We start from the raw sequence: 22,080 nt of genomic DNA, 5'->3' as shown, positions 1-22,080 counted from the left end.
AGTAATTTGAATGAATTACTACATCTACAAAATCAAAGGCTAGCTGAATGTGTTCAAAGAGAAAAAGATTTAGAAATACTATAATTTCATTAATATGCAATGAAAGCGAACGACGAACTCAAATCGACTGGATTAAAAACTTGAAGGCTGCTCGATGTACATTGTACACATTGGGAAGTTATTTTCCAAGGAAAATGCAATGTAAGAGATAGTATCGGTCGGTGCAAAGTGGTTTGCGGTGGAGGGGGTGAGGCGAGGCGGGGCAGTGGCGTACTTACGTAACCATGGCCCCTTACGCCAAAAATATCTGACGCCCTATCCCAACTAAGATCTCTCTCTCACTCTCATCCTCGCATGTTCTCTGTTTTTTTTTTTCTCTAACGTGTATATATGTGCTGGGGGTTACTTTCATAAACGGGTTTATTAAAGTAACCAACAGCACATATACACAATTAACTGATAAAACACATAGATATACAAAATGATGAATGTACAACGAAAAAACCTGGATTTGAGGGCTCCCAGAGAACGACAAGATCAACATTGGTTTATTTATAGTTCCATCATGGACAGTGAAGTAACTAGAAGAGCCCAGTGCACAGCACCATCTAGCCCACCTCTGGATACGCCCCAGAGGGGTTACAAGAGCTGTCATTTGCAGCGACTTCAGAGTTGTCGAGTTGCACAACTTGTCACTGAGGCTTTATCTAGTCCAGGCTATCTTTTTAACTTACCCCGGAGTTAAGCCTACATCTTTGCTGATTTATAAGCAAGCCGAGCTACATCGCCTTGAAAAATACTTTTAAAACGGGCAAAGTGTAAGTTATTGCCGACTTTGCGTTTGATGCAGTTTATCTTTTCAGCTTAGTTTATAGTGTTACATTAGTGGCAATTGAGAAATCTTGTTCATTTTTAATTCACGACACAAAGAGAGCATTATAAATTTGACGTGACTGTGTATCTGTATGTAGCAGTGTAGCTCCCAAATGGTTGTATCGATTTAATTTAGATTTTTTTAAAAGCTGCCCTTGACAGAGATTTATGTGATAAAGAAGGAAAACTAGGAATGTTTTTTTTAAGGTACCCTAATTTGTTTTAGATTTTATTTGTCGGCTTGATTAAAGTGTAATGTGTAAATACCAAATTACATCATTCTCGTACCAATCGTTTTTGAACTAGACCGCGGGCAGATAGCAGATGTAATGACGAAACTTTACAGTTTCGTTGTTTAGGGTTCCTTGTTTCTAGGACTACGGTACCCTAAAAAAGGAGACTTTGAGAGTGTTCTTAACCATGACATAAGAGCCAAAGGTGCGACGTGCGACCATAATGGACTGCATGATAAAGATTGCCATAATGTTTTTTTAATGAAATGTGTTTTTCAATGCAGTACTAATATTATCAGTCATAGTCAAATCCAACCTGCAGGCAGGTCTAGACATCTTTAATCTCTGTCGCAATCTCTCCAAATATCATAAATCACTTCACTATCTATAATTTATTGGAAACACTACGCTGAAGTTCTTCATTTTGACATTGAACAATTTGTGCTGCATTAACTTTGTATGCTTTTATCTACGCTTTGTATGATTTATCCCACTGCTGGGCAAACGCCTCCCTATATCATCAGTATCACGATCATGCAGACATAGACAGGAATACTTCTTATTATAATATGTGAGCATGATGAGATGTGTAGGTACATCTCTTATAGATAAAAATATACACTTAAAATAATAATTTGCTTTTACGAAAACAGGTTACATAACTTCCTGTGTACAAGTAATTAAGAATCCTTCTTGGAAACATCAATACCTCGGAAAATTCCCAATAATTGATGTTTACCGGTTATATCCAGTTTTGTTTGTTGTGTGATGGGATCAGGATGGGAACAAATGCTTTGTGTATCAAATAACCTGAACACAAGACTACAATTCAAGTAGTGGTTAGTACCTACACTACTTAATAGGTATTACATAAATAAATAAAATTGTCGTTGTAGTGAAAAACTATGATTATTAACTAGCTACAATATAGTTTATTCCAAGAGAATTAAGGTGCTTACATGCAGAATCAATGCGTACGCTGCAAAACTTTATGGAATTTTATTACATACTTACGTACATGCATAACTTACAGTCGGCTACATCATACGTTACAGTCCAGTACATTTAGTGTGCACCGGCCTTTAGGGATAATTTACACTGTTGTTTAAACAATATTATATACTCCAACCATGCACCAAATTATATTATTAATTCACAATATTATTAATTCTTATTTATTTGTTTCAACTTTAGTGCACGACAATAGGTGGACTTAATGCTATAAAGCATTATCTGCCAGTCAAACCTTTGGACCAAACTGAAAAAGGAAAAAAGTGGTGCTTTAAAAATAAATAGAGGTTATTAGTATTATCTAGAAGTAATAAATACATACCTACTAATATTATAAAGAGAAAAGATTTGTATTTTTGTTTGTAATGAATAAACACAAAAACAACTGGGCCGATTATGACGTAATTTGGCACAAATAGACGAAACCTTCAGGAATGACATTGGCTACTCTTTATTGTGGGCAAAGCCGGGGCGAACCGCTGGTTTATTATAAAATAGGATTGTATTCAACTCTATAAACCCTCGTTACTCCCTTTGAATACATGAACGCCTTACTAATATACATTGAGCTGAGTATACGGCGCAATGTATACAAACTAAATACATATTTACTGCGAGCGGAATGCTGCTACTGGACAGTTATAGATAGCTTCCGCCTACGACTTGCATTGTCGATTAATCTTCGCTTGTTGGTCGGTTTGTGGTTGTTTGTGTATGTAATATTTTCTCTGTAACTGTACACTTGTATTTTAGTTGTTTTGGCATTTGTTAAAATGTTAATAGTTTATATAGTCGTTAGTTCAAAAGGAATTTGTCAGGAGGTAGCGTATTTATGCAACCGCAGCAAGTCGGTGACCAAATCAAATTTATAAATAAATAAAAAACAAAATGTTTAAAATTATATTATTTATTTATTTTTATTTTATCTCCAACTCTACCGTACTTCGGAAGGCTATAAACTGAAGATATTTACAATCAAGTTTAAACCGACCAATTTATTAGACGTAAAGAAAAAACCGTAGTAAAGAAAAATCTTTTGTCTAATCTGTCTTCATCGTCCTTATCCACCTATGAGGAAGACCATCGCAGATTAGGCAGAAAAATGGCTAATAATTATGAAGTCAATGCACGAGATCATCATACAAGAATTTATAAATGTAAGTTGTGGGTATAAAACTTAAGATCTAACCAGAATGAATTAGATTAAAAAAAATTCCTGACATCGACAGGTAACTATTTAAATAACGTTTTCTTACAGCGACTAAAACTGCAAGTGAAACCGGGTTATATAAGTAAGGCGCTGATTTAATTTCCTGTGCACCGCGGCACGACGCTTTACCCCATTTTCCTGGGAGTATCTTAGAGTTGGCAACACTGGAAGAGCCGTTAACTAGCATTATGAGAAAATCCTTTCTGAATTTTTAAATATAATGGAATTAGTCGTTGCCATGTTTACTTATTTATAAAATAAATTAGCTTTTTTGTGTAACAGTAATGAATTTTGGGAATTCTAATTTTGTAAGTAGTCTGAGCGACCTGAGTGCTTCCTTTTAAGGCGCTGGTTGGTGGTAGCCATTGAGTAGATTGGTAAGACAATTATAGTCTCGGGGTCGATATAGTTTTAGGTGTTATGTGGTTTGTGTATGGTGTGGTGTAGGTTATGTGTGCAATTGTCAACATTAAAGTCAAGTAAATCAGCGTCACTAACAATCGTGGATTTTTCCGAAATAAATTATATATAAATATGTTACTTATGGGTTACACTTAAATTTAATCCGGATTAAACATATCCGATATTTATTGCATATCATGCATCCTTATGCCTCACATTATATAATTATATTTTATAATTAACTATATAGAGTGAGAGAGCTTTGGAGGATTAACTCCGAATATAACCGAAAACCAGTCCAGGATACACTTTAAAAAGGTTCGTACTAAGTCTTAATTAATTCATACGAGTGTTTTCCCACGAAGTCTAAAAACAAAATTGGTTCCAGTAGAAAAACTAGGGTAAAATTATATAAATTGTATCGCGTATGTAATTAAAACTAGTTTAAGAAAAATTTGTTAGAGTAAATAAAGGGTATTTTATTTTTCATGTCATTTCTAGTTATCATAATTCTTGATCAAAAGAGATTTCCAAGTATGTACGAATGTTAGGAAGTACCGCAAAAATGTAACCTGCAGGCGATAGGGAGATGGTCTTTGAATAGTAATCGCTGAGATTTATTAAGAAAGGATTAATAGCCTTTCGGTTAAACGTAGGTATATACCTACTGAATGAGAATAGTTTTGAATGAGAGCTACCTATTAAATGAGAATAGTTTTAAATGAGATAAAATTGAGAGAAGTAACGTAAAATTGAACATTATAAATAAAAATAACTCGATTATATAAATTATAAAAAAGACGTTTTAATACTCTGAATTGTTAAGTTAAACACACAAAATGCAACGCCGAAGCGTATGGTCCCGTCCTAGTGTCGTACATGACGACTAAAGGAACAATTATATTCTCCAAAAAGGTTGAAGTCAGGCGGCCGGTCTTAAGATGAGTAACTTTTTTACGCTTTTTATGCTAAATCCGGGCTTCGCAACCGTACTGCCCCAAATGAAACCCGAAACTAGTGAAAATGAGAAACTAAAATGAAAAACAAGAAATACATTTGGTATTTTATACATTATAACGTCTCGCTCTACGATCCTTTCGTAAAGGCCATCATCATTATATTAAATTTAAATAACACATTTCATTTTTCTCCACACTAATTTCCATTCCCACTATTCTCATTCCCATTTCATACTATATTACGAAAAGCAATAAGAAAATAGTACTTCAAATGCAAACTAGGTAATTTTAAAGAAATTGAAATTCATCTCAGACACGCAATAAACAAAGAAAAATATAATTTAATTAATTTAACAGCAGTTACGAAGCGTCTCATAGCTGTAAACACAATTGCAGTGGGAAAAGCAAACTTATTTTGTTTTATTATGATGTTAAATTGCAAAGTCTGTAAATAATGCTAAAAAAGCTACAATCATAAGATTCCGAGGCTGAAATGGATGAATTATTACATACAATACAGTGTTATATAAAACTGTGGTATTTTCATATTAGGGATGCAATCGATTTATTTTTACACATAAATCGATATTTTCTTCTTCTTTGCATGTCGATGCCATTCCAACGATATATTAAAATACTGAAGTCTGGTCACATTGTATTTAGCGTTTTTAATCCGCCACGGCCTATTTCTGCTAATGAATATCACTTGTATCTCAATAGGCCTTTATAAAAACGACGTCGCAGTGGATACTGCGCAATTTGGCCTAACATGAGGGTGGTTAAGGTAAGGCCTATTGTTGTCAGGCAGGACATTTTGTCCCGACCCGTCTCGTTAGGTTTAATGGTCATGGCCGTCCTATAATAACGATGTAAAATAAAAAAAATACAAAGGAAGAAAACTCATACTACACACGGCACGCCTCTACCGCACCGCTCCCCTCGGGAAAGAAAAATGGCATCTCTCTTTCTTGTCAATATAAAGTATCGTTTTAAAGCTCGCTTTGCGATAAACATCATCTTGAAGGGCGGTAGCGGTGCTAGAAAAGTATGCTAAGTACTTAGGTATACCTTAGGGTATATCAATCTAAAACCATCCACATCGTATGATATCCTCGTTAGCGATCTATCTAAAATACAGTCATTTTATAATTATGGTTATCGCATTTATGTAGGTATTATGAATTACTGAATTAATCAAATATACTATATGATAGCATATATGTGAAACTGGTGACAATACTCATCATGTGTAAGACTTTTATGTTTGCGACTTTCACAATATCACGTAGGTACGACGCAAAAGTAAAGTTTACATTTCTTTATTATAAAATCTTACTACACTAACATATGCCCGTGAGTAAGTAAACATTAATATATAACAAATAATTTATACACGTTCTTATATATCGTCTTAAATTATAACTAAAATATACGCTTAAAAAAATTGAGCACCCAAGGCGTAGAAGAGGGGCGCAATCCGATTAGTGTGCGCGTGATTCGCAGTGCACGAGTTAATTTTCGCCACCGCCATTCAAATACATACAAGTTGCACTTCTGTATCTGACTTTAATTTATGGTAACGATACTCTCATACGTTATCACCTCTTCCTTTTAGTACACAATATGCCGAAAAAAGCGGACGCCTTAAATTTAAGCCTGGCAATATCTAAGGGTCATTTGTTCGGAATCGAGCCAGGTTTTAAATACGTTTTAACTAAAATGTATATAATAATGTTATTGGGAACATCGGGGGAAATTAAAATTATTATTTTCTTTTTTCGCATAGATCGTTAAATATGTTTCATTATAATTTTAAAAATCATTGCATTTCAAGCATTGTTTTCTGTGAAAAAATATATATTTTTAAATATTTGTAACGTAAAAAATAGATGGTATTAAAACTACTGAATGGAATTTGATGCAGTTTTCATAGCTATATAAGGGATAGTCTAACTTAAAATCTAGTGTAAAAGTTTTATCACAATACGTTGCTTAGAACCCGAAATATTGACAGTAATAAGTTATTTGCGGACGCACGAAATTAACGCAGGCGAAGCCACGGGTAAAAGCTAATATATACTAAAGGAATTATGGTCTATCTATTGCGTATGAATATAATATATTATCATAGTTGATAAGGTCTGACTTGTTTACAGACCAGCGAAAGGATCACGTTTTCCCACACGTGACCTGAACAGGTCCAATGTGGGCGGCCATTGTGGGCGTTTAAGGAACCAGCGGTTATAATGATTGGAAATAATATTCATTCTCACATTTCTCACACAGCAGTTATTGGCTACATGGCTTGTTAATGAATTATATTATATGCCAATATCTATTGTTTTTCATTTTGAATTGACGCGACTTTTTGTACGGAACCCTAAAATGGCCTGGTTCATAATTATCTATGTTTTTTACAAGAACGTTATTCTTTATAGTCTAGACTAGACAAGAGTCGTAATTAAAACAAACTAAGATTGTAATCACGGGGGTATTATCAATTATCCATTAGGTCTTTGAAACTGGATCTAGTGCTTAGTGCTCAAAGCTGCACCGATGCAGCAGAGTAGCTTAATACAGTTAAGTCCGCTATTAACCTGAGACTAACACCGAGACACACGGCTTTGCTGTTCGTGCGACATTTAACTAATTGCCACCTTCTTTAATGACCCTTCAAGATCGTATTTACTTCGAATTATGTCTTTCAAAGTTAGTAAAAATTCCGAATATAAGACAAGATTGAAGATGAATCAACTTTTATTTTTTTCGACGTTGTTGTATATATGTTATCTCTATTTTTGCGAAATGAAATGAAAACATTTTCTGTTGATTCCAATTTTAGTTAATAAACTTAATAACGGATTAAAACTACAGCCAAGTAACGAGCATGTTATTAAATTTAAAAAACGTTCCGCTTTTCGCTCTTAACGATAAAATAAGACAAAACCATGTTCTTTATAATGGTAATTAAGTACCTATAGAATTTAAATATGCAGTCTGCAGTATTCGTATCTGCACGTCGGGTCGTCGTGACGTCAACAAACCAAAATTCACGCGCAAATCCGCACGCAAAGTTACTAGTATTAAACAAAGTTTCGTTTAGGATAATTAGTTTGAATAACTTAGAGCGTCCGTCGCTCGGCGTGGTCGGCAAAATATCTCGGTGCCAGAGAGTTTGCCCAATAGTAATATCTAAATTGGGAATTTATTCAAATGTTCTATTTGGATTTTAAGTAACTCTTGAGAGAATTCGCATTACAATAAGCTTTTTGATTGATAATTTATTTAGACCTTTATAAATTCACAGAATAAATAGTATTATTATTTTAACTTGGACTAATTTCTTTTGTTTTATCATCGCTCATTTATAAACTACGAGTACTTAGTGAGTATATAACATTAAAATTTCGACTAGTTTCATTGATTAGAGAAGCCTATGTCACTCTGGACCATTCCAACTGTCTCCACCAAAAATCACATTAATGCTTTATCTCATTTTGCGCTAAAGAATAACAAATAAACAAACACACTTTCACATTTATTATAACTCGTATATCATGATTTCAAAAATATATTATTATATTCAGCTTCTCAAAGTACGATAAACACTTCAATATAACTTTCTCTTTTCTCAACTTACCATTTGGACTGTTATAACACGTTCTGTTGTTGTTTATCGTAGCCGTCCGTGTGTCCGCACTTCACCTGGAGATGCATTAGACACATCCACCGGCAGAGTTTGGACAAGGCGGCAATTATTCAGACTAAGTGAACCTATGAGTTTCAAGTTTGCGCTCTATTACGTATATACTAACTCTGGTCTTTGTGGTGCGACTGGCCTCTTAGTGATAGTCACTTTCAGTTGCCTATTGTTTTGGATATTTAACTCATGATTAGTTATTTATGTATTTTTTAAAGGCATCGATGACTTGTAAAATACTATTAAGAGCGTGCCAATGTCCTTTCAGGATGATGTGGACTGCGAAGTGAAAAAAAAAGTAGAAAAGACGCTTTATCGACTGAGGGAGTAACTGGGAATCCGCTGATATGAGAGAGAGAGAGAGATTGAGAGATTGAGATTTATATATTATTATTAAATTTACTTGTCCTATCTAGATAGTTTCATATAGGTTTTAAGGCATAGGCTTTTCTGGCATATCTGTATAGATATATTTTTGTATTTTACAGCTGGGCAAAAAGCTTTTCTGTTTCCCAACCACTTCTGTCCCTCGCTAAATGTTGCCACCCCTTATCGTACTTAAGCACTTTAAAAAATATATATTACTAAATCTTTTCCTAACAAACTAGCACAAAACATAATAGATAATACTACAAAAGTAAACTCACAAGCTTCTTTTTGGGCACGTAAAATGCATTATACTCTCCTCCAAAACGATGCACTCCTTTCACTCGAATGTAATAAAAAGTGTACTTTGTTCCGAGATATTAGGTCAGGAACACACTCATATCCCGCAGGAGCCATTGCTCCAGTTTTTGCCCAATTTCCTCCCAAACATTGGGGCGCAAACTCATCTACCATTTGAAAGCTAACTCTGCAAGCCTTACTGAAGTAAGGCAAGGTATATCAGGATTACGAGTACAAGCAACAAAGATACTTGGATCAGGAAACGGTGGTGGCCTAGTGGTTATCGTCCACCTGTGATCGAAAGATTCCAAGTTCGAATCCTACTCATGCTAGATGACTTTGTATATCAATCGGACTATTACATATGTAGTTGTTTTCATATAAGTTTCATAGTATAAAATCTGACACCAGTGTTAGCAACAACATACTCGATACGAATGAAAACTTAGATTTTAACATTATTAGGAAATTCATGTTTTAAATTTGCAACAACATAACTTGAAAAGTATACAAAATGGCTACTTAGGGTAGATTGCGCCAGTCAACCTTGGCGTTAACTTTAACCTGCGCGCCACTATATTCTGCGCACGTTAAAGTTAACGTCAATGGTGGTGTAACGACTGGTGCAACCCACCCTTAGAAAGTTTTTCATCACTTAACCAACTGCAACTAAACCCATAATCATAACTTGTACTTGCGCAGTCGGGTGAGTTAATTTCCGGAGATAAAAGCCGAGCGCGATGGCATAGCAAACTATCTAGATCTAATTTGGGGCACTTCAGGGCAGCAGGTTGCATCCGCTGGTATTAGCACTAATTCAATCCTAAATACTATATACTAGCTGCGCCCTGGGGCTTCGCTCCCGTGGGGATTTCGGGATAAAAAGTACCCTATTTATTATTTCAGCTTATATTATACCCGTGTACCAAATTTCATAATAATCGGTCCAGTAGATTTTGTGTGAAATAGTAACAAACATACATTTATACACACATCCTCACAACTTTCGCATTTATAACAATAGTAGTAAAGATTATATTTATTTATTTATTTACCAATTGATGTACACGAACAGATTATATAAGAAAAGTAAAAAGTGGAATAATAGTACGTAGGTACTGCTTATTTCTAAAGAAATCTCTTCCAGCAAGAGATTTCTTCAGTAAAGTGCGCGTGTACTAAACAAAACAAAATAAACCTACTTAAAATTACATGCATATATACTTAAATATATATATACTAATCTATATAAACTTACATATACATACTTATATCTACAATTCATCACGACAGAAAGTGGTAATACTCTTCAATTCTTTTCTTAAAAACTGATATAGAATTAAAGTTACGTATATCAGATGGCAGCGAATTCCATAACCTAAACTCTGCAACAGAAAAAGAGTAGGAATATGCAACATATTCATAAGAAGGAAATTTAAGACGGGATCTTAGATGGGAACGGCAAGGAGCATCAGCAGGGCGCAGAAAGGAAAAGCGTTCTCGAAGATATGAAGAATAGGTGGGATTAAACAAGATATTAAAAAGGAGACAAAGGATTCTTGAATTTCTGCGAAGTCTGATGGGAAGCCTATTAAGTTGCTTGCGAAAATTGGAAACGTGATCATATTTTTTCAATCCAAAAGTAAAGCGTATACATAAATTTTGCAAACGTTCCAATTTGTTCAAGAGTTCTTCAGAGGCGTCAAGGCAGCAGGCATCGGCATAATCAATGAGTGGCAGGATAAGAGACTGGCAAAGGGAGATTTTAGTAGCGAAAGGAAGAAAGTATTGGAGACATCTTAAGTTATGGAAGGAAAAGTAAACTTTACGACTTACCTCTGCTACGTGCGCTGACCAATTTAAGGTTGTACTTTATTGGTTGGTTATACTTATATATGGTCATCTAAACATTATAATATGATGTTATTTATGGAATGGGAAAACTCCATCGTCGAGAATTTCGTTCTTAAATTGATTGAATGAGCTATTTAGTTCAACTGAAATAAAATGAATACGTAGTTTGAAAGTCAATCGAAAAATTCAGCAGCGGTATGGCGGTATGGCGAACCATAGAACAGCATTATTATCCGGGGTGACCTTCTCCATGTTACAAACTAAATATTTGCAAAATTTGAAGAATATTGCTTGAGTAGATAAAGCTTCAAGAGGTAACAAACAAACTTACTTACGTTTAGCATTAAAATGAAATGACCGATTAAATGCAGACGAAATTTTCTTCCAATGTTTAAAAACCATATTAAAAACATGCTCACGACATCGCGAAATAATTCTGACTCAAACATTTATAACCTGAAAACATTACTCTCCTATTTTTAAACAATCGCGTAAAAATATACGCACGGCCGTATCTCGTAAGGTCTTAAATTGTTATCGTCGTATTAAAGTTTTACAGGCTCCCCTAATCGAGTTTTCATTATTCCGAAGTCATTATGAAGTCCCGTTTGGTGTGATAGGTCACGCTGCCACCAGATTACTATGTAATCAGATTGATCTGATTGGAAATCCGTTAACTGTCAAACATGTTAGTTTATCGATCAATTAAGTTTTGATAGGATGACTTGCTTTATGCCTTTTCTTGCCATCTTCATGCGTAACTCGATATCACAGCTCGATATATTAGGTAGCACGTTTTTCTCATGAATGGATTTTAAAGAATCTGTTCAGTTAATGTCATCGCTCCTTAAATCTAAGTAAATAATATGTAAGAAACAAATTCTTGATGAAAAAACCTAACGTTTCACATATGAAAAAGCTTGCCGAATTTCAAAAAAATAGGTCAGTATTTCATGAAAAACCACACTTTGGGGCGCGGCCGACAAAAAGCGCCCGAACGAAATAAATCGTAACTTTTTTACTCAGAGCATCGGCAGTTTATAAAGTTAATGACGTCACAGAATCCATAAAGCCTCGTTATCAATTGAGACTGTGGGAAACTTGTGTAAGCCGAAGATCCTCGCCGAAGTTTCCAGAGTTTTTATCAGATCACTACGTTTTGCTGACAGATTATATCGTCTGAAAGCGAATGGAATTTGTCCCTTTGTGGTTCGTAAAAATATTTTTTTATTTATACGGCTGGTGGTTTACGGCATCGTTACGGATTTATGCTCAGTTTTAGGAAAGGGTGTTTTCGATATTTGTCTTATGAAATGTCTAATTTTAAAATAAGGAAAATCAACTGATTTTACCAATGCATTGTTTCTATATCTCGTGCGACTTATGTAAGTATAGCATAGCTACGTTACGGCGATATTTCCAAAATTGAGGCCTGCTATCCAAATAGATTCATTCAGGTATTTTTAAGACAGTCTTTTCGAATTTGTGTCAAATAATAAATCAAAGTTTTGGTCTGAACTTTGAGATGAAATTACAACGATTCATTTAACAGATGAAATTACAACGTTCGTTCGTTCATTTAACACACGTATGAAATCATTTCGAACAAAACATACGCAATTCGAGTATACGATCGTTACAGATGTGGTCGCGCAGTAGCTACAGCATACTCGTTTTAATTAGCATTTTGGTAGATTTATGAAATTGTAAAGCGGCTGCACAATATATGCATGAGGACAACGATCCCACTGGGGCCATGCGCGAGTTAGGTTTGGGCCAAACTGCGAGAGGAAGCGGTCAACTCGTGTTACGTACGGTCACGACAGAATGGATTTTCTAAATACATCATTATCATCTACAGCCCTCCATGACCCACTGCTGGGTATAGGCCTACTTCCGTCTACGCCAGCCTCTATCTTGGGCCATCCTTATCTAGTTGAACCATCTAGCTTCCAGATGTAATCACATATTTTTATTAAATTAAATACCAGTAAATTAGCTGTAATATCTTTCATTTTATTATAGTTAGGTTTAGGGGTTCATGTAAATGTATTTTAAAAGTTTATTGCACATGCATACAAAATGTATTAAACAATAACTTATCTGTTATCTTGTAATGTTGTCGTCTATGTCTATATTTTAAAAAAATTAATAAAAATTAATTTTTGGATGAAAATTTTATGTAAACAAGTCATCATAGAATAGTACTTTTTTCAGGTTCCTTTTATAAACAAATGCGTAATTTATCAAATTTATCCCACACGCGCCCCTCGTTGCCAATAAAGTAGAAACCATACCCGCCCTAATTCAAGCCACACAACTTCTAATGACGTCACGCTAATTAGTTTTTTTTAATGTCCCCTCAGAGCTCGATTAAGGGAACCCACTTAGCTTTATCGTTTCATATTTTATTTATTTTATTCCTTTGTCATATGGCCTCCTTCGGCTAAACCTGCTTTATTATATTAATTAGGACGTATTAATTATCCCCTTTTTGAATATATTTTGGCGTACTTAAATGATAATATTAATTTCAAAGTCAATTGTTATAGAGTATTTTGAAGTCTTCGACAAATATACAATGTACTTATGTGACTACTTTGTCATTTATAGTTCGTTATCACAATATTTTCATTTGTAGAATTTCTACATATCTGAGAAATATATTTTAAATTATAATACAAAATTTTCAACCAAAATTCTTACTATTTACGTTCTTATGTAGATTATAATAACGCTAACATCAAAGGGGCATAAACTAAAACTAGAATATAATGAAGTCGTTACAGTGAAAATATTTTCAAAAGCAATTCAGCTGTAAAAATTGGCTACAATTAGCCGCTATATAACCATTTGGCAGCTATCTCGTCGAGAAAGCGTGAATTCGATGACATAAAAAGCATTTTTGTATAATCACCGCGAGCCTGCCTGTAACCATAACAGAGTTATAGATGATTGTGCAAATAGGCAGTTTTATAATCTTACTAGCAGCCTGTCCCGGCTTCACTCGGGTAAAACCGTAATAAGTTAAACATCTAAACCTTGCTCTTGAATCTATTTAATAAAAAAAAACATGCAAAATCCGTTGCGTAGTTTTAAGATCATAGCATTCACAGGAACTGACAGACAGCGAGAAGCGATTTTATTTTATACTATGTAGTGATCATGTGAAAATTCAGATTTTTATTCACGTTGTAATGTGGTAAATGTGACAGTTTGTTTTTACCTCTTCACGCTCTTTATCATGACGAGTGTGCTATAACACGGTGTCAGTCATTTCGTTCAAGTCATCGAAAGTCTTTAACGACTTCATATCCGTAATTTAGAGTCAAGTAGTCGCATACACACTAGTGAACTAAATAGTCGACTATGTTTTCTCACTATGTTTTTCTTCACTCAAGCAAATGGTGGTCCACGGATATTTATTCACGCTTCATCGTGTACATATATATAGCTTTTAAATTTCACATTCATAGGAGCACGGAGTAGGACATAGGTTACGTAACGGTAAGTACTATGCCGCTGAAAATTCACTCAAACGAAGCCGCGGACAAAAGCTAATGTAACTCTAATAGATCTTTCTGAATTTCTCTTTAGTGTAATAAAAAATTTTTGATGTGGGATAACTTGGGTTTTCATTAAGGATACTAAATTTATTCTACAAAAATAAAGAAAAAGGAAAATTCCCACTAGAGCTAATAAGAAAATAAACAAAATTATAACTCTAAGATAGCGCGTGACCTTATATTATTCAAATAACAGTACAAAAACTCTCGAAATAACCTTTAACTACTATTAAATCGTGACACTCTGTAATAAAATCTGCGGACAAAAACTTAATTAAGACCTATTTCGTTTAAACAAAGGCCGAAGTGTATCTTTAAAGCGACGAACAAAAAAAACTGACTACTCGAAAGCATTTTATATGTTTGACATAAAGAATTTTAAAAACAGTTTTTGTTTCGCTGACGTAAGGTGTATATTTGCTGTTCGTATTTAGTGAGGAGTCAAATTTCAAAGAGTACTCTGTGTCATGACAAAAGGATTTTAATGAGGGCCACGCCTGTAATTTCAGACCTCATTTGGAATGAACTTTCGGCCTTTGAAGGGTTAAATTGAAGGAAAGGTTTGTTCTGCATCCGTAGTCCGCAGCTAATATGTCAAATCTGATTTGAAATGTGTACGCTAAAACGGTTAGTATAAATTTTCCCATGAAGTTTTTGTAATAAACCAATGCTCAGTCAACTCTTGGGAAATTCGATTTGTTTTACATAGATATGATGAAGAACAAACAAACATAGATATGGTGAAGAATAAATAAGAAATATACAAAAAATAAAATAAGTAATATTCTTTTTATTTTGGTAGGCTATAGATATAAAAAAGGTTTTTGGCTGTTTACCTACATACTTGTATGTAGCTGTTTTTAGCTATTTACCTACCCATAATGTAAAAAGAGCTGTATAAAAATATATAATATAAACCATTCCTTCACAGCCCAAAATGAAATTGATTAATATAACTTTAAGAAAAATTAAAATTTGCAGTATAACATTATGTACATTTGAACTAAAAGGCCACTGATGTAAAAATTACTTGCTCATTTTGTCCCTTCTCGTCGTAACATATCTCCAAGAACCACAAATATTAATAAAATAAATTGACATAAAAACTAATAGTAATACTTCATTTTGCATAAAGCAGTCAACGTCAAAATAGAAGCAACTAATGGATATGTAAATTGTCCATAGATACGATATCGTAACAGGGCTAATAAGATAAAAAGGAAACTTTACATGCTTTTAGCGTAATTGGTCATAGATATACGTGAATGTAGATGAAACAGAGCATAGACTATATCCGACATTTTTTCTATTTGTTAATAACTATCAGATTTGTGAGCCATTTAACTTTGTTAAAATTATCTTTATATGGTGTGGACCGATTTTTTTATTTTTATTTTTTATTGTTCATATTCATCATAACTGATACTTCTGGTATCAGTGAAAGATTAACTATAGATTATGAGTATGTATAATATTTATTTATTATTATAATTTATATAATATATTAATAAAATTTATACAATAATAATTTATAAAGACTTTATAAGTCTTTGATGTCAATGCCGTCCACCACAAATTGAAATAAATATAATTTACATCAAGTTCTTCAAAGAGACTTCGCATACACATGCTAAGAAGAAATAATGTTATTCTACGATTTAAAAAAAACTAAAACATTTTGCAGCAGAAGTCATACAAAAAGTCATACAAAAAGTCATTTTACCAACGTGGTTTATGCTAGTAACCTAAATTAATTTTTGTTCGTTCCAGGAGTCGACGACACCCACAAGTTCCTGGGGAACGAGACACACACAGACTACTTCAGATTATTGTTAAGAGACGGAAACTATCTGCTCGTCGGTGGCAGGTACGTTCTTTATTTTTTATTTTAATGTATTAAAAAAAGTGTTTTTTTACAAAAAATGTTTTTATTTCAACAAAAAATATAAGTCACATAACTTTATACAAAGGTGAGACCTATATCAAAGTATATTATATAATATGTTGAATTTGAATTTATGTCATAAGCCAAACACCTATCATGTAACCGTCGACGGTCGACGCCATACTATTTCTATTCATATTTTATCGTATTAAGTATAAGTGTAAAATAATTAAGTATAAATCTAAAAATCAAGATAAGTGCGATTGCGAAAGATTTTACTAACTAATCTTTACAAAAATGTACTTATTTCTAGCAAGCACAAATAATATAAATACATAGAAAATGAGTTTTTTTTATTCTTTGGAGACTACTAAATTAAAATTATGATATTCCCAACAGAGAACGTTGAAGAGCACCGTAACGAATACAAAGGACTTTATATTTGACGGAGTTTTTATATTATTTAAATTCTTAAGAAAACAGATTAATACTTAAGAGGAGTTTTCATTAAGAATGATTTTAGTAATAATAAACGTTGAAATGTTATGTGGAGTAGAGTAATAAACAAAACGACAGCTTAATTTTCTCTCCTAATCCCAGATTATGAAAGAAAAAAATGAACAAAAGTTCATGGTGTACATTTTAGTGTTTCATTCCATGTAATGACCACGACCCTCAACCATGAGGAGTACGACTATGAAGAAGAAAAAGATTAGTAATCACTTTTGCAAATTCACTCTTTGATTCGAATCAGATTCACGCGTTTACCGTTTTAATTAAATTCAGAAATACATTTAATAACTGAAGTACTTTATTTCTGTTTGTTTTTCAACTCCACTCCAGTTAGTTGGGTCGTAAGTGTTAGAGTACAGTCAACACACATCCAGTTATCCTACATGAACCTCTATGACGCGGTAATAGTGGCGAGTTTGCAATGAATTTGGGTAGGTTGATGTGCTGTTGACTGTAACAGTAACCACAGACTCGAGCGGTAAGATCGTGCTGTATCTGCCTCGACCGCAAAACGCTAACCCCAATGCAACTCTATCTGTCCTTGTCTAGCAACAAGGTATTCAGATAGCCCTCTCTCGTTTGCATTCATAAAGATTTTTGGCCGTGTTTGTATGGAGGCAAGACTTAAAAACACCCCTCTCGCGCCCGGCCTAGAGTCGCCATTTTATTACGCTCTAGTTAAGTCGATTTGTCGATATTTATTTATCGACATTGACAAAGTTTTCAAGTTGGGATGTTTTCGTCCTTTGCTTTTCTCAGTTTTCCATATTCTTGCGAGTTTATGACAACTTGGCTATATTTCACAAAATGCTTCGGTAAACAAATCTAGTTAGGTGATATTCGTCTCCGTTAGTAAATGTGCGTAAGGAAGGCATTTGTAATGATTTTATCTCATTTTGTCTAAATCTTTTTGACATTTGTCTGCTTTTTCGTAACTAACTTGTACATATACTAGCATTTGAACTAAGGTCTTTAAGCATTCGATATAGGCCTTGAAAGTGGAACAGAGTATTATAGATTAGTATATATTAAGTAGAAGTTCTTCTAACTTCTATGAATATGGATATTACAATAAATTTGAACTTACTTTATCCCATTTTAAATAAGGTCGGCGCATGGTATCCTAATCTTTTCCTTTCAAACTGTTCTTCCACCGTTTCTCAGATCTTACGTTTTCTCGTACAACAAGTAGATACCAATATTGAACAATTTTGTTAAAATATCGATATGTAGCGCTTCACTACGCCGCGTCCCCGCAAGCCGCGATATGTCGCCTGTTTCGACTGAACCCTGCTCAGTTTGCTTTGCCAATATTATTCTTTGTTCTGTTGTGGTTATTACTCCACATTTGTTGTTGCTAAGCAGAGTCATTGTTCTTTATTAAATATTCAGTAAGTTACTGTGCGGATGAATGACTGTTTCTCTCATCTGAGCGATTTACTGGTAGCTTCTCACCCATTGAGCGTGGAAGCTAGGGTTTGATTTTCTACTATTTCGTCTTCTGGTGGTGAACATTGCCTTGTCCATTTCACACATAAGTTAATAATCAACCAGTGTGCAGGTTTCCTCACGATATTTTCCTTCGTGGTTCGTGGTCGATGTAAACTAACTATACATGCATGAGTCAGATTTTTATATAATGTTTTCCCTGTTTTCGACCCACTTTGTGAATCCTTCATTTTTGTATACTGATGAATTACATTAAATCCTCATTCCTCTCCTAAAATTCTGAGACAAACGAATTTAATGATGGTATAAGGCTAAGCTAGCCAAGCTAGCCTTAGGCTAGCCTTTTCAATTTTTGTGATAAAGTTAAATAAATGAAAATGCAACAATAAGAGACAAATAGACCAAGTCTCCATGTAAGAAACATAGGAACTCTTAATTTTTATTACATAATAAAATATCAAGAAATCACATTATTGCCAAACTTAGTATTGCATAGACACATTATAATATTTATTTTAGTTTAAGAGATACACTTTGTAATAACAAGGTGACAAAGGAATGACTCAGTTTCGGTTAAACACGCAACTTCTACGAACATAAAATAAGTTATATTGTCCACAAAACCCAGATACGTTGCATTTGCACAATATTTCCTACGGAATAATTTGCGTGGTGTAATTTGAAATATTCATTCGAGTCCGGAAAGTTTGCATTTCTTTTGAAGTCGTATTTACATGACAATGGTCACGTTCTCGCGGAAAATTCACATTTCGTCTACTGTGGAATTTATTAAAAGAGGCCAAATAAAACCTATGATGAAACTTTAGTTACACTTTGGGCTATTTTCTTCGTCTCACGACTCATGATAATTATTCTTTCTCTTTTTCATCTGATGCCTTAGATTACTTCCGCAGCCGTTGAGCCCAGGGGCCGCCTTGAGATTATTCCAAAGTAAAACTAAAAGGTAATAAAGCAACTTTGCAATTTCTCCTAGACTAACTAAATGAGTGAAGCGGTGGTGGTGTAATGGTTAAGACGCCCGCCACTGAATCAATAGTTCCCAGGTTCGAATCCTACTCGTGCCACACGAGTTTGTATACCAATCTGTAGTTTTTATTATTATTAGTAGTTTTCATCGGCCACCACTTGCTTCCGGTGAAGGAAAACATCGTGAGGAAACCTGCACACTGGTTGATTATTAACTTGTGTGTGAAATGGAGAAGGCAATTTCAAACCACTCCATTACTAATGCCAAGAAAGTTTTTATGTGTGTTTAATTCCACGTAATGACCACGGCCCTCAGCCATGAGGAATACGACTATGAAGAAGAACTAAACGAGTAAATAAGTAATGGTAAGAGCTGAGTGGCAACAACAACGTTCCCAAAGAGGGTTGATTTAAAGCAAACGGCTGGTCGTAAAACCACATATGAATCTCCATAATTTTATGTTGAATTTTCAAACCGGACCCCGCGTTTCGAATAAAAGCAGTAATATAATTAACATCGCTGAAATATTTTTGCTTTTCTAAATTTGACACACCAGTGTTATCAATAACCATGGATTTAGTAAGTACTTCGTTGTACTACCTACTAATTCCATGGCAATAACACACACGATATGAATGAATAAATGGACCATAAATGTATAGATTTTTTTCTTCTGTCATGGAAGCGATCACTTCCGCATCTATCCTTAACATCTCCCCCAACTTTATAAGGCAGCTTACTGGAAACCATATTCGGCCCGCGTATCATGTAATGCTATTCTGAGGGTGCGAGCCTCTTTTGTGCCCTTTTAACGAAATTAACGTTGTTTCGCCAGTATGGAGACGATATCATTGTATCGATTTAGCAGAGACCTTAGGGCGAGAGTTTGTTAGTAAACGTTAACTTAATTTCTATGGGATCGAAAGGATCGATGCTGTTGTTGTTTATTAGCTATCCTATCAATGTTTTTTATCCCTTAGTCGCCCCATACGAAATCGAAATAAGAAAAGAAAAGTTATTTTTATAGGGCAAGAATCATTGCTTGGCTGTACGTATAACCTTTAAATTCATAGCAGAGTGTATGTTGAAAAATCAATATTATATTCTAGCTTTTGCCCTGCGACTACGCTCGCATCAATTTCCCACGGCAACAGCACTTTTTCCGGTACAATACAAAGTACTTTTAACTATATGTTGTACTTTGCCACCATGCATTTCCCAAAGAAGAGTACTTCATCTTTGGGAAATGCACGATAGCAAATACTCTTTGTCGAATACCCTATATCCGTAGACCACTATATGTATGCAAAATTTTAAGAAGCTGGGTTGTGTAGATGTGTGGGGTAATAAACTCCGCTCTGGCCACGTAATCCGACTTCATATGTCCTACCGATTGGACTTTTTACTCAATTACGCATATATATCAAGTTCCCACTTGGGATTAGACAAGTAAAATTAATTAAATAATGATTTTTATTTCTCCATCGATGTTTCAAAATATAATTTAAAAGGGCAAGGAATTATGAATATTCTCTCTCTATTTGTAAAAGCGTAGCTGGAAGCGTAAAATTCATGTGACACAGGTACATGCGTTTTACGTTTGTGGGCGCTAAGAAAGGATTTTTTTCAAAATTCATTTCATCATTCAAGTGGGTTAAAAGGAGGTACAAAGTTTGTATGGTCTAAATCAAGGTTAATCATAGAGTTTAAATATTACACTGAAGGGAAAATCAATTAAAATGATTCTATTTTTGTTGAAATTTGACGTGAAGGTGAAATTTGATTTGAATGACGGTGGTCGAAATGCTCAAAAATTCACCCAGCGAGCACATTCGCCACGATAACACAGTACCTACGTGACGATAGCGTGCTAAGTGTTAAGAGCCATTTCCTACACGTGGGTCCAGCCGCTAGTGATAAGAGAAGGGGCCATGAAGACCATCTGCGGATGTTGCACGTTTAATGACATTTAACACAACATGTTGTAATGTTATTTTTACCACTCCATTTATTTAAGTAAGATTTTTACATCATCTCCCTCATATTTGAAAAATACAGTTCATTATCACGTTTATCACTTACGGGGTTGACAAAATCAGCGGTCGCCTAACTCGAAGGCTACATTTAGCGGGCATATTGGTGGTATAAGTGCACTTATTAGCACCTAGCTTTTGCCCACGGCTTCGCCCGCGTGAATTACTCTACATATAAACACACATGATTTTCATACAAACTTTCACCCAACCATTTTAATCATGAAAGCGGAACAGACAGACAGAGTTTCGCATATATGCAAACTAGTAACTCGTACTAAAATGCCTACCTTGCTCGTTAATTGATTGCAATCAATAGTCGCAGATTTTTATCGTTTGTCCCACAAAAAACATTTTGCGCTAAATGACCAATTAACGTGGATTCGGGGACGAATCCGGGAAATTCTATTTCCTGGGAGTTTTATCACGCATCACAACGGCCGAAATCCCAAATAAACAAATTTATTCCTAATTAATCATATTCACAGAGCGCTGGGGCCCAATTCAGCGGCAATCGAAAAAAAATCGTAACCGAAAATTCGTATTCAAACTCGAATTTCGTTCATAGTTAGTACTATTGATGAGTTTCGATTTCTTTTTTCTATTTAAATAATTTGTTAAAAAGAAATCGAGTCAATCGGCAATTCGAACGAGAAATTTTTTCGATTGCATGAAAATCAGGCCCTTAGAATTGAAATCAATTTCGATCGTAAACGTTTTAGTCAACAAAAAGCTATT

At 34.4% G+C, this 22,080-nt stretch overlaps 1 protein-coding gene across 3 annotated transcripts in view; it reads left to right on the top strand.

Annotated features, from left to right (window-relative positions):
* The window catches only part of Sema1a (Semaphorin 1a), a 318,087-nt gene that overhangs the window by 261,367 nt on the left and 34,640 nt on the right, over positions 1–22,080 (top strand). For all 3 annotated transcript variants that reach the window (XM_053758866.2, XM_053758864.2, XM_053758865.2), the window contains exon 2: positions 16,245–16,341. In XM_053758866.2, coding sequence (XP_053614841.1) covers positions 16,245–16,341 — 97 coding nt within the window. The remainder of the gene's footprint in view (positions 1–16,244; positions 16,342–22,080) is intronic.

Source organism: Plodia interpunctella, chromosome 18 (genome assembly GCF_027563975.2).
Source record: "Plodia interpunctella isolate USDA-ARS_2022_Savannah chromosome 18, ilPloInte3.2, whole genome shotgun sequence".
NCBI lineage: Eukaryota > Metazoa > Arthropoda > Insecta > Lepidoptera > Pyralidae > Plodia > Plodia interpunctella.
Note: the sequence above shows the minus strand (reverse complement) of the source record. Positions and strands in the feature narration are given on the sequence as shown.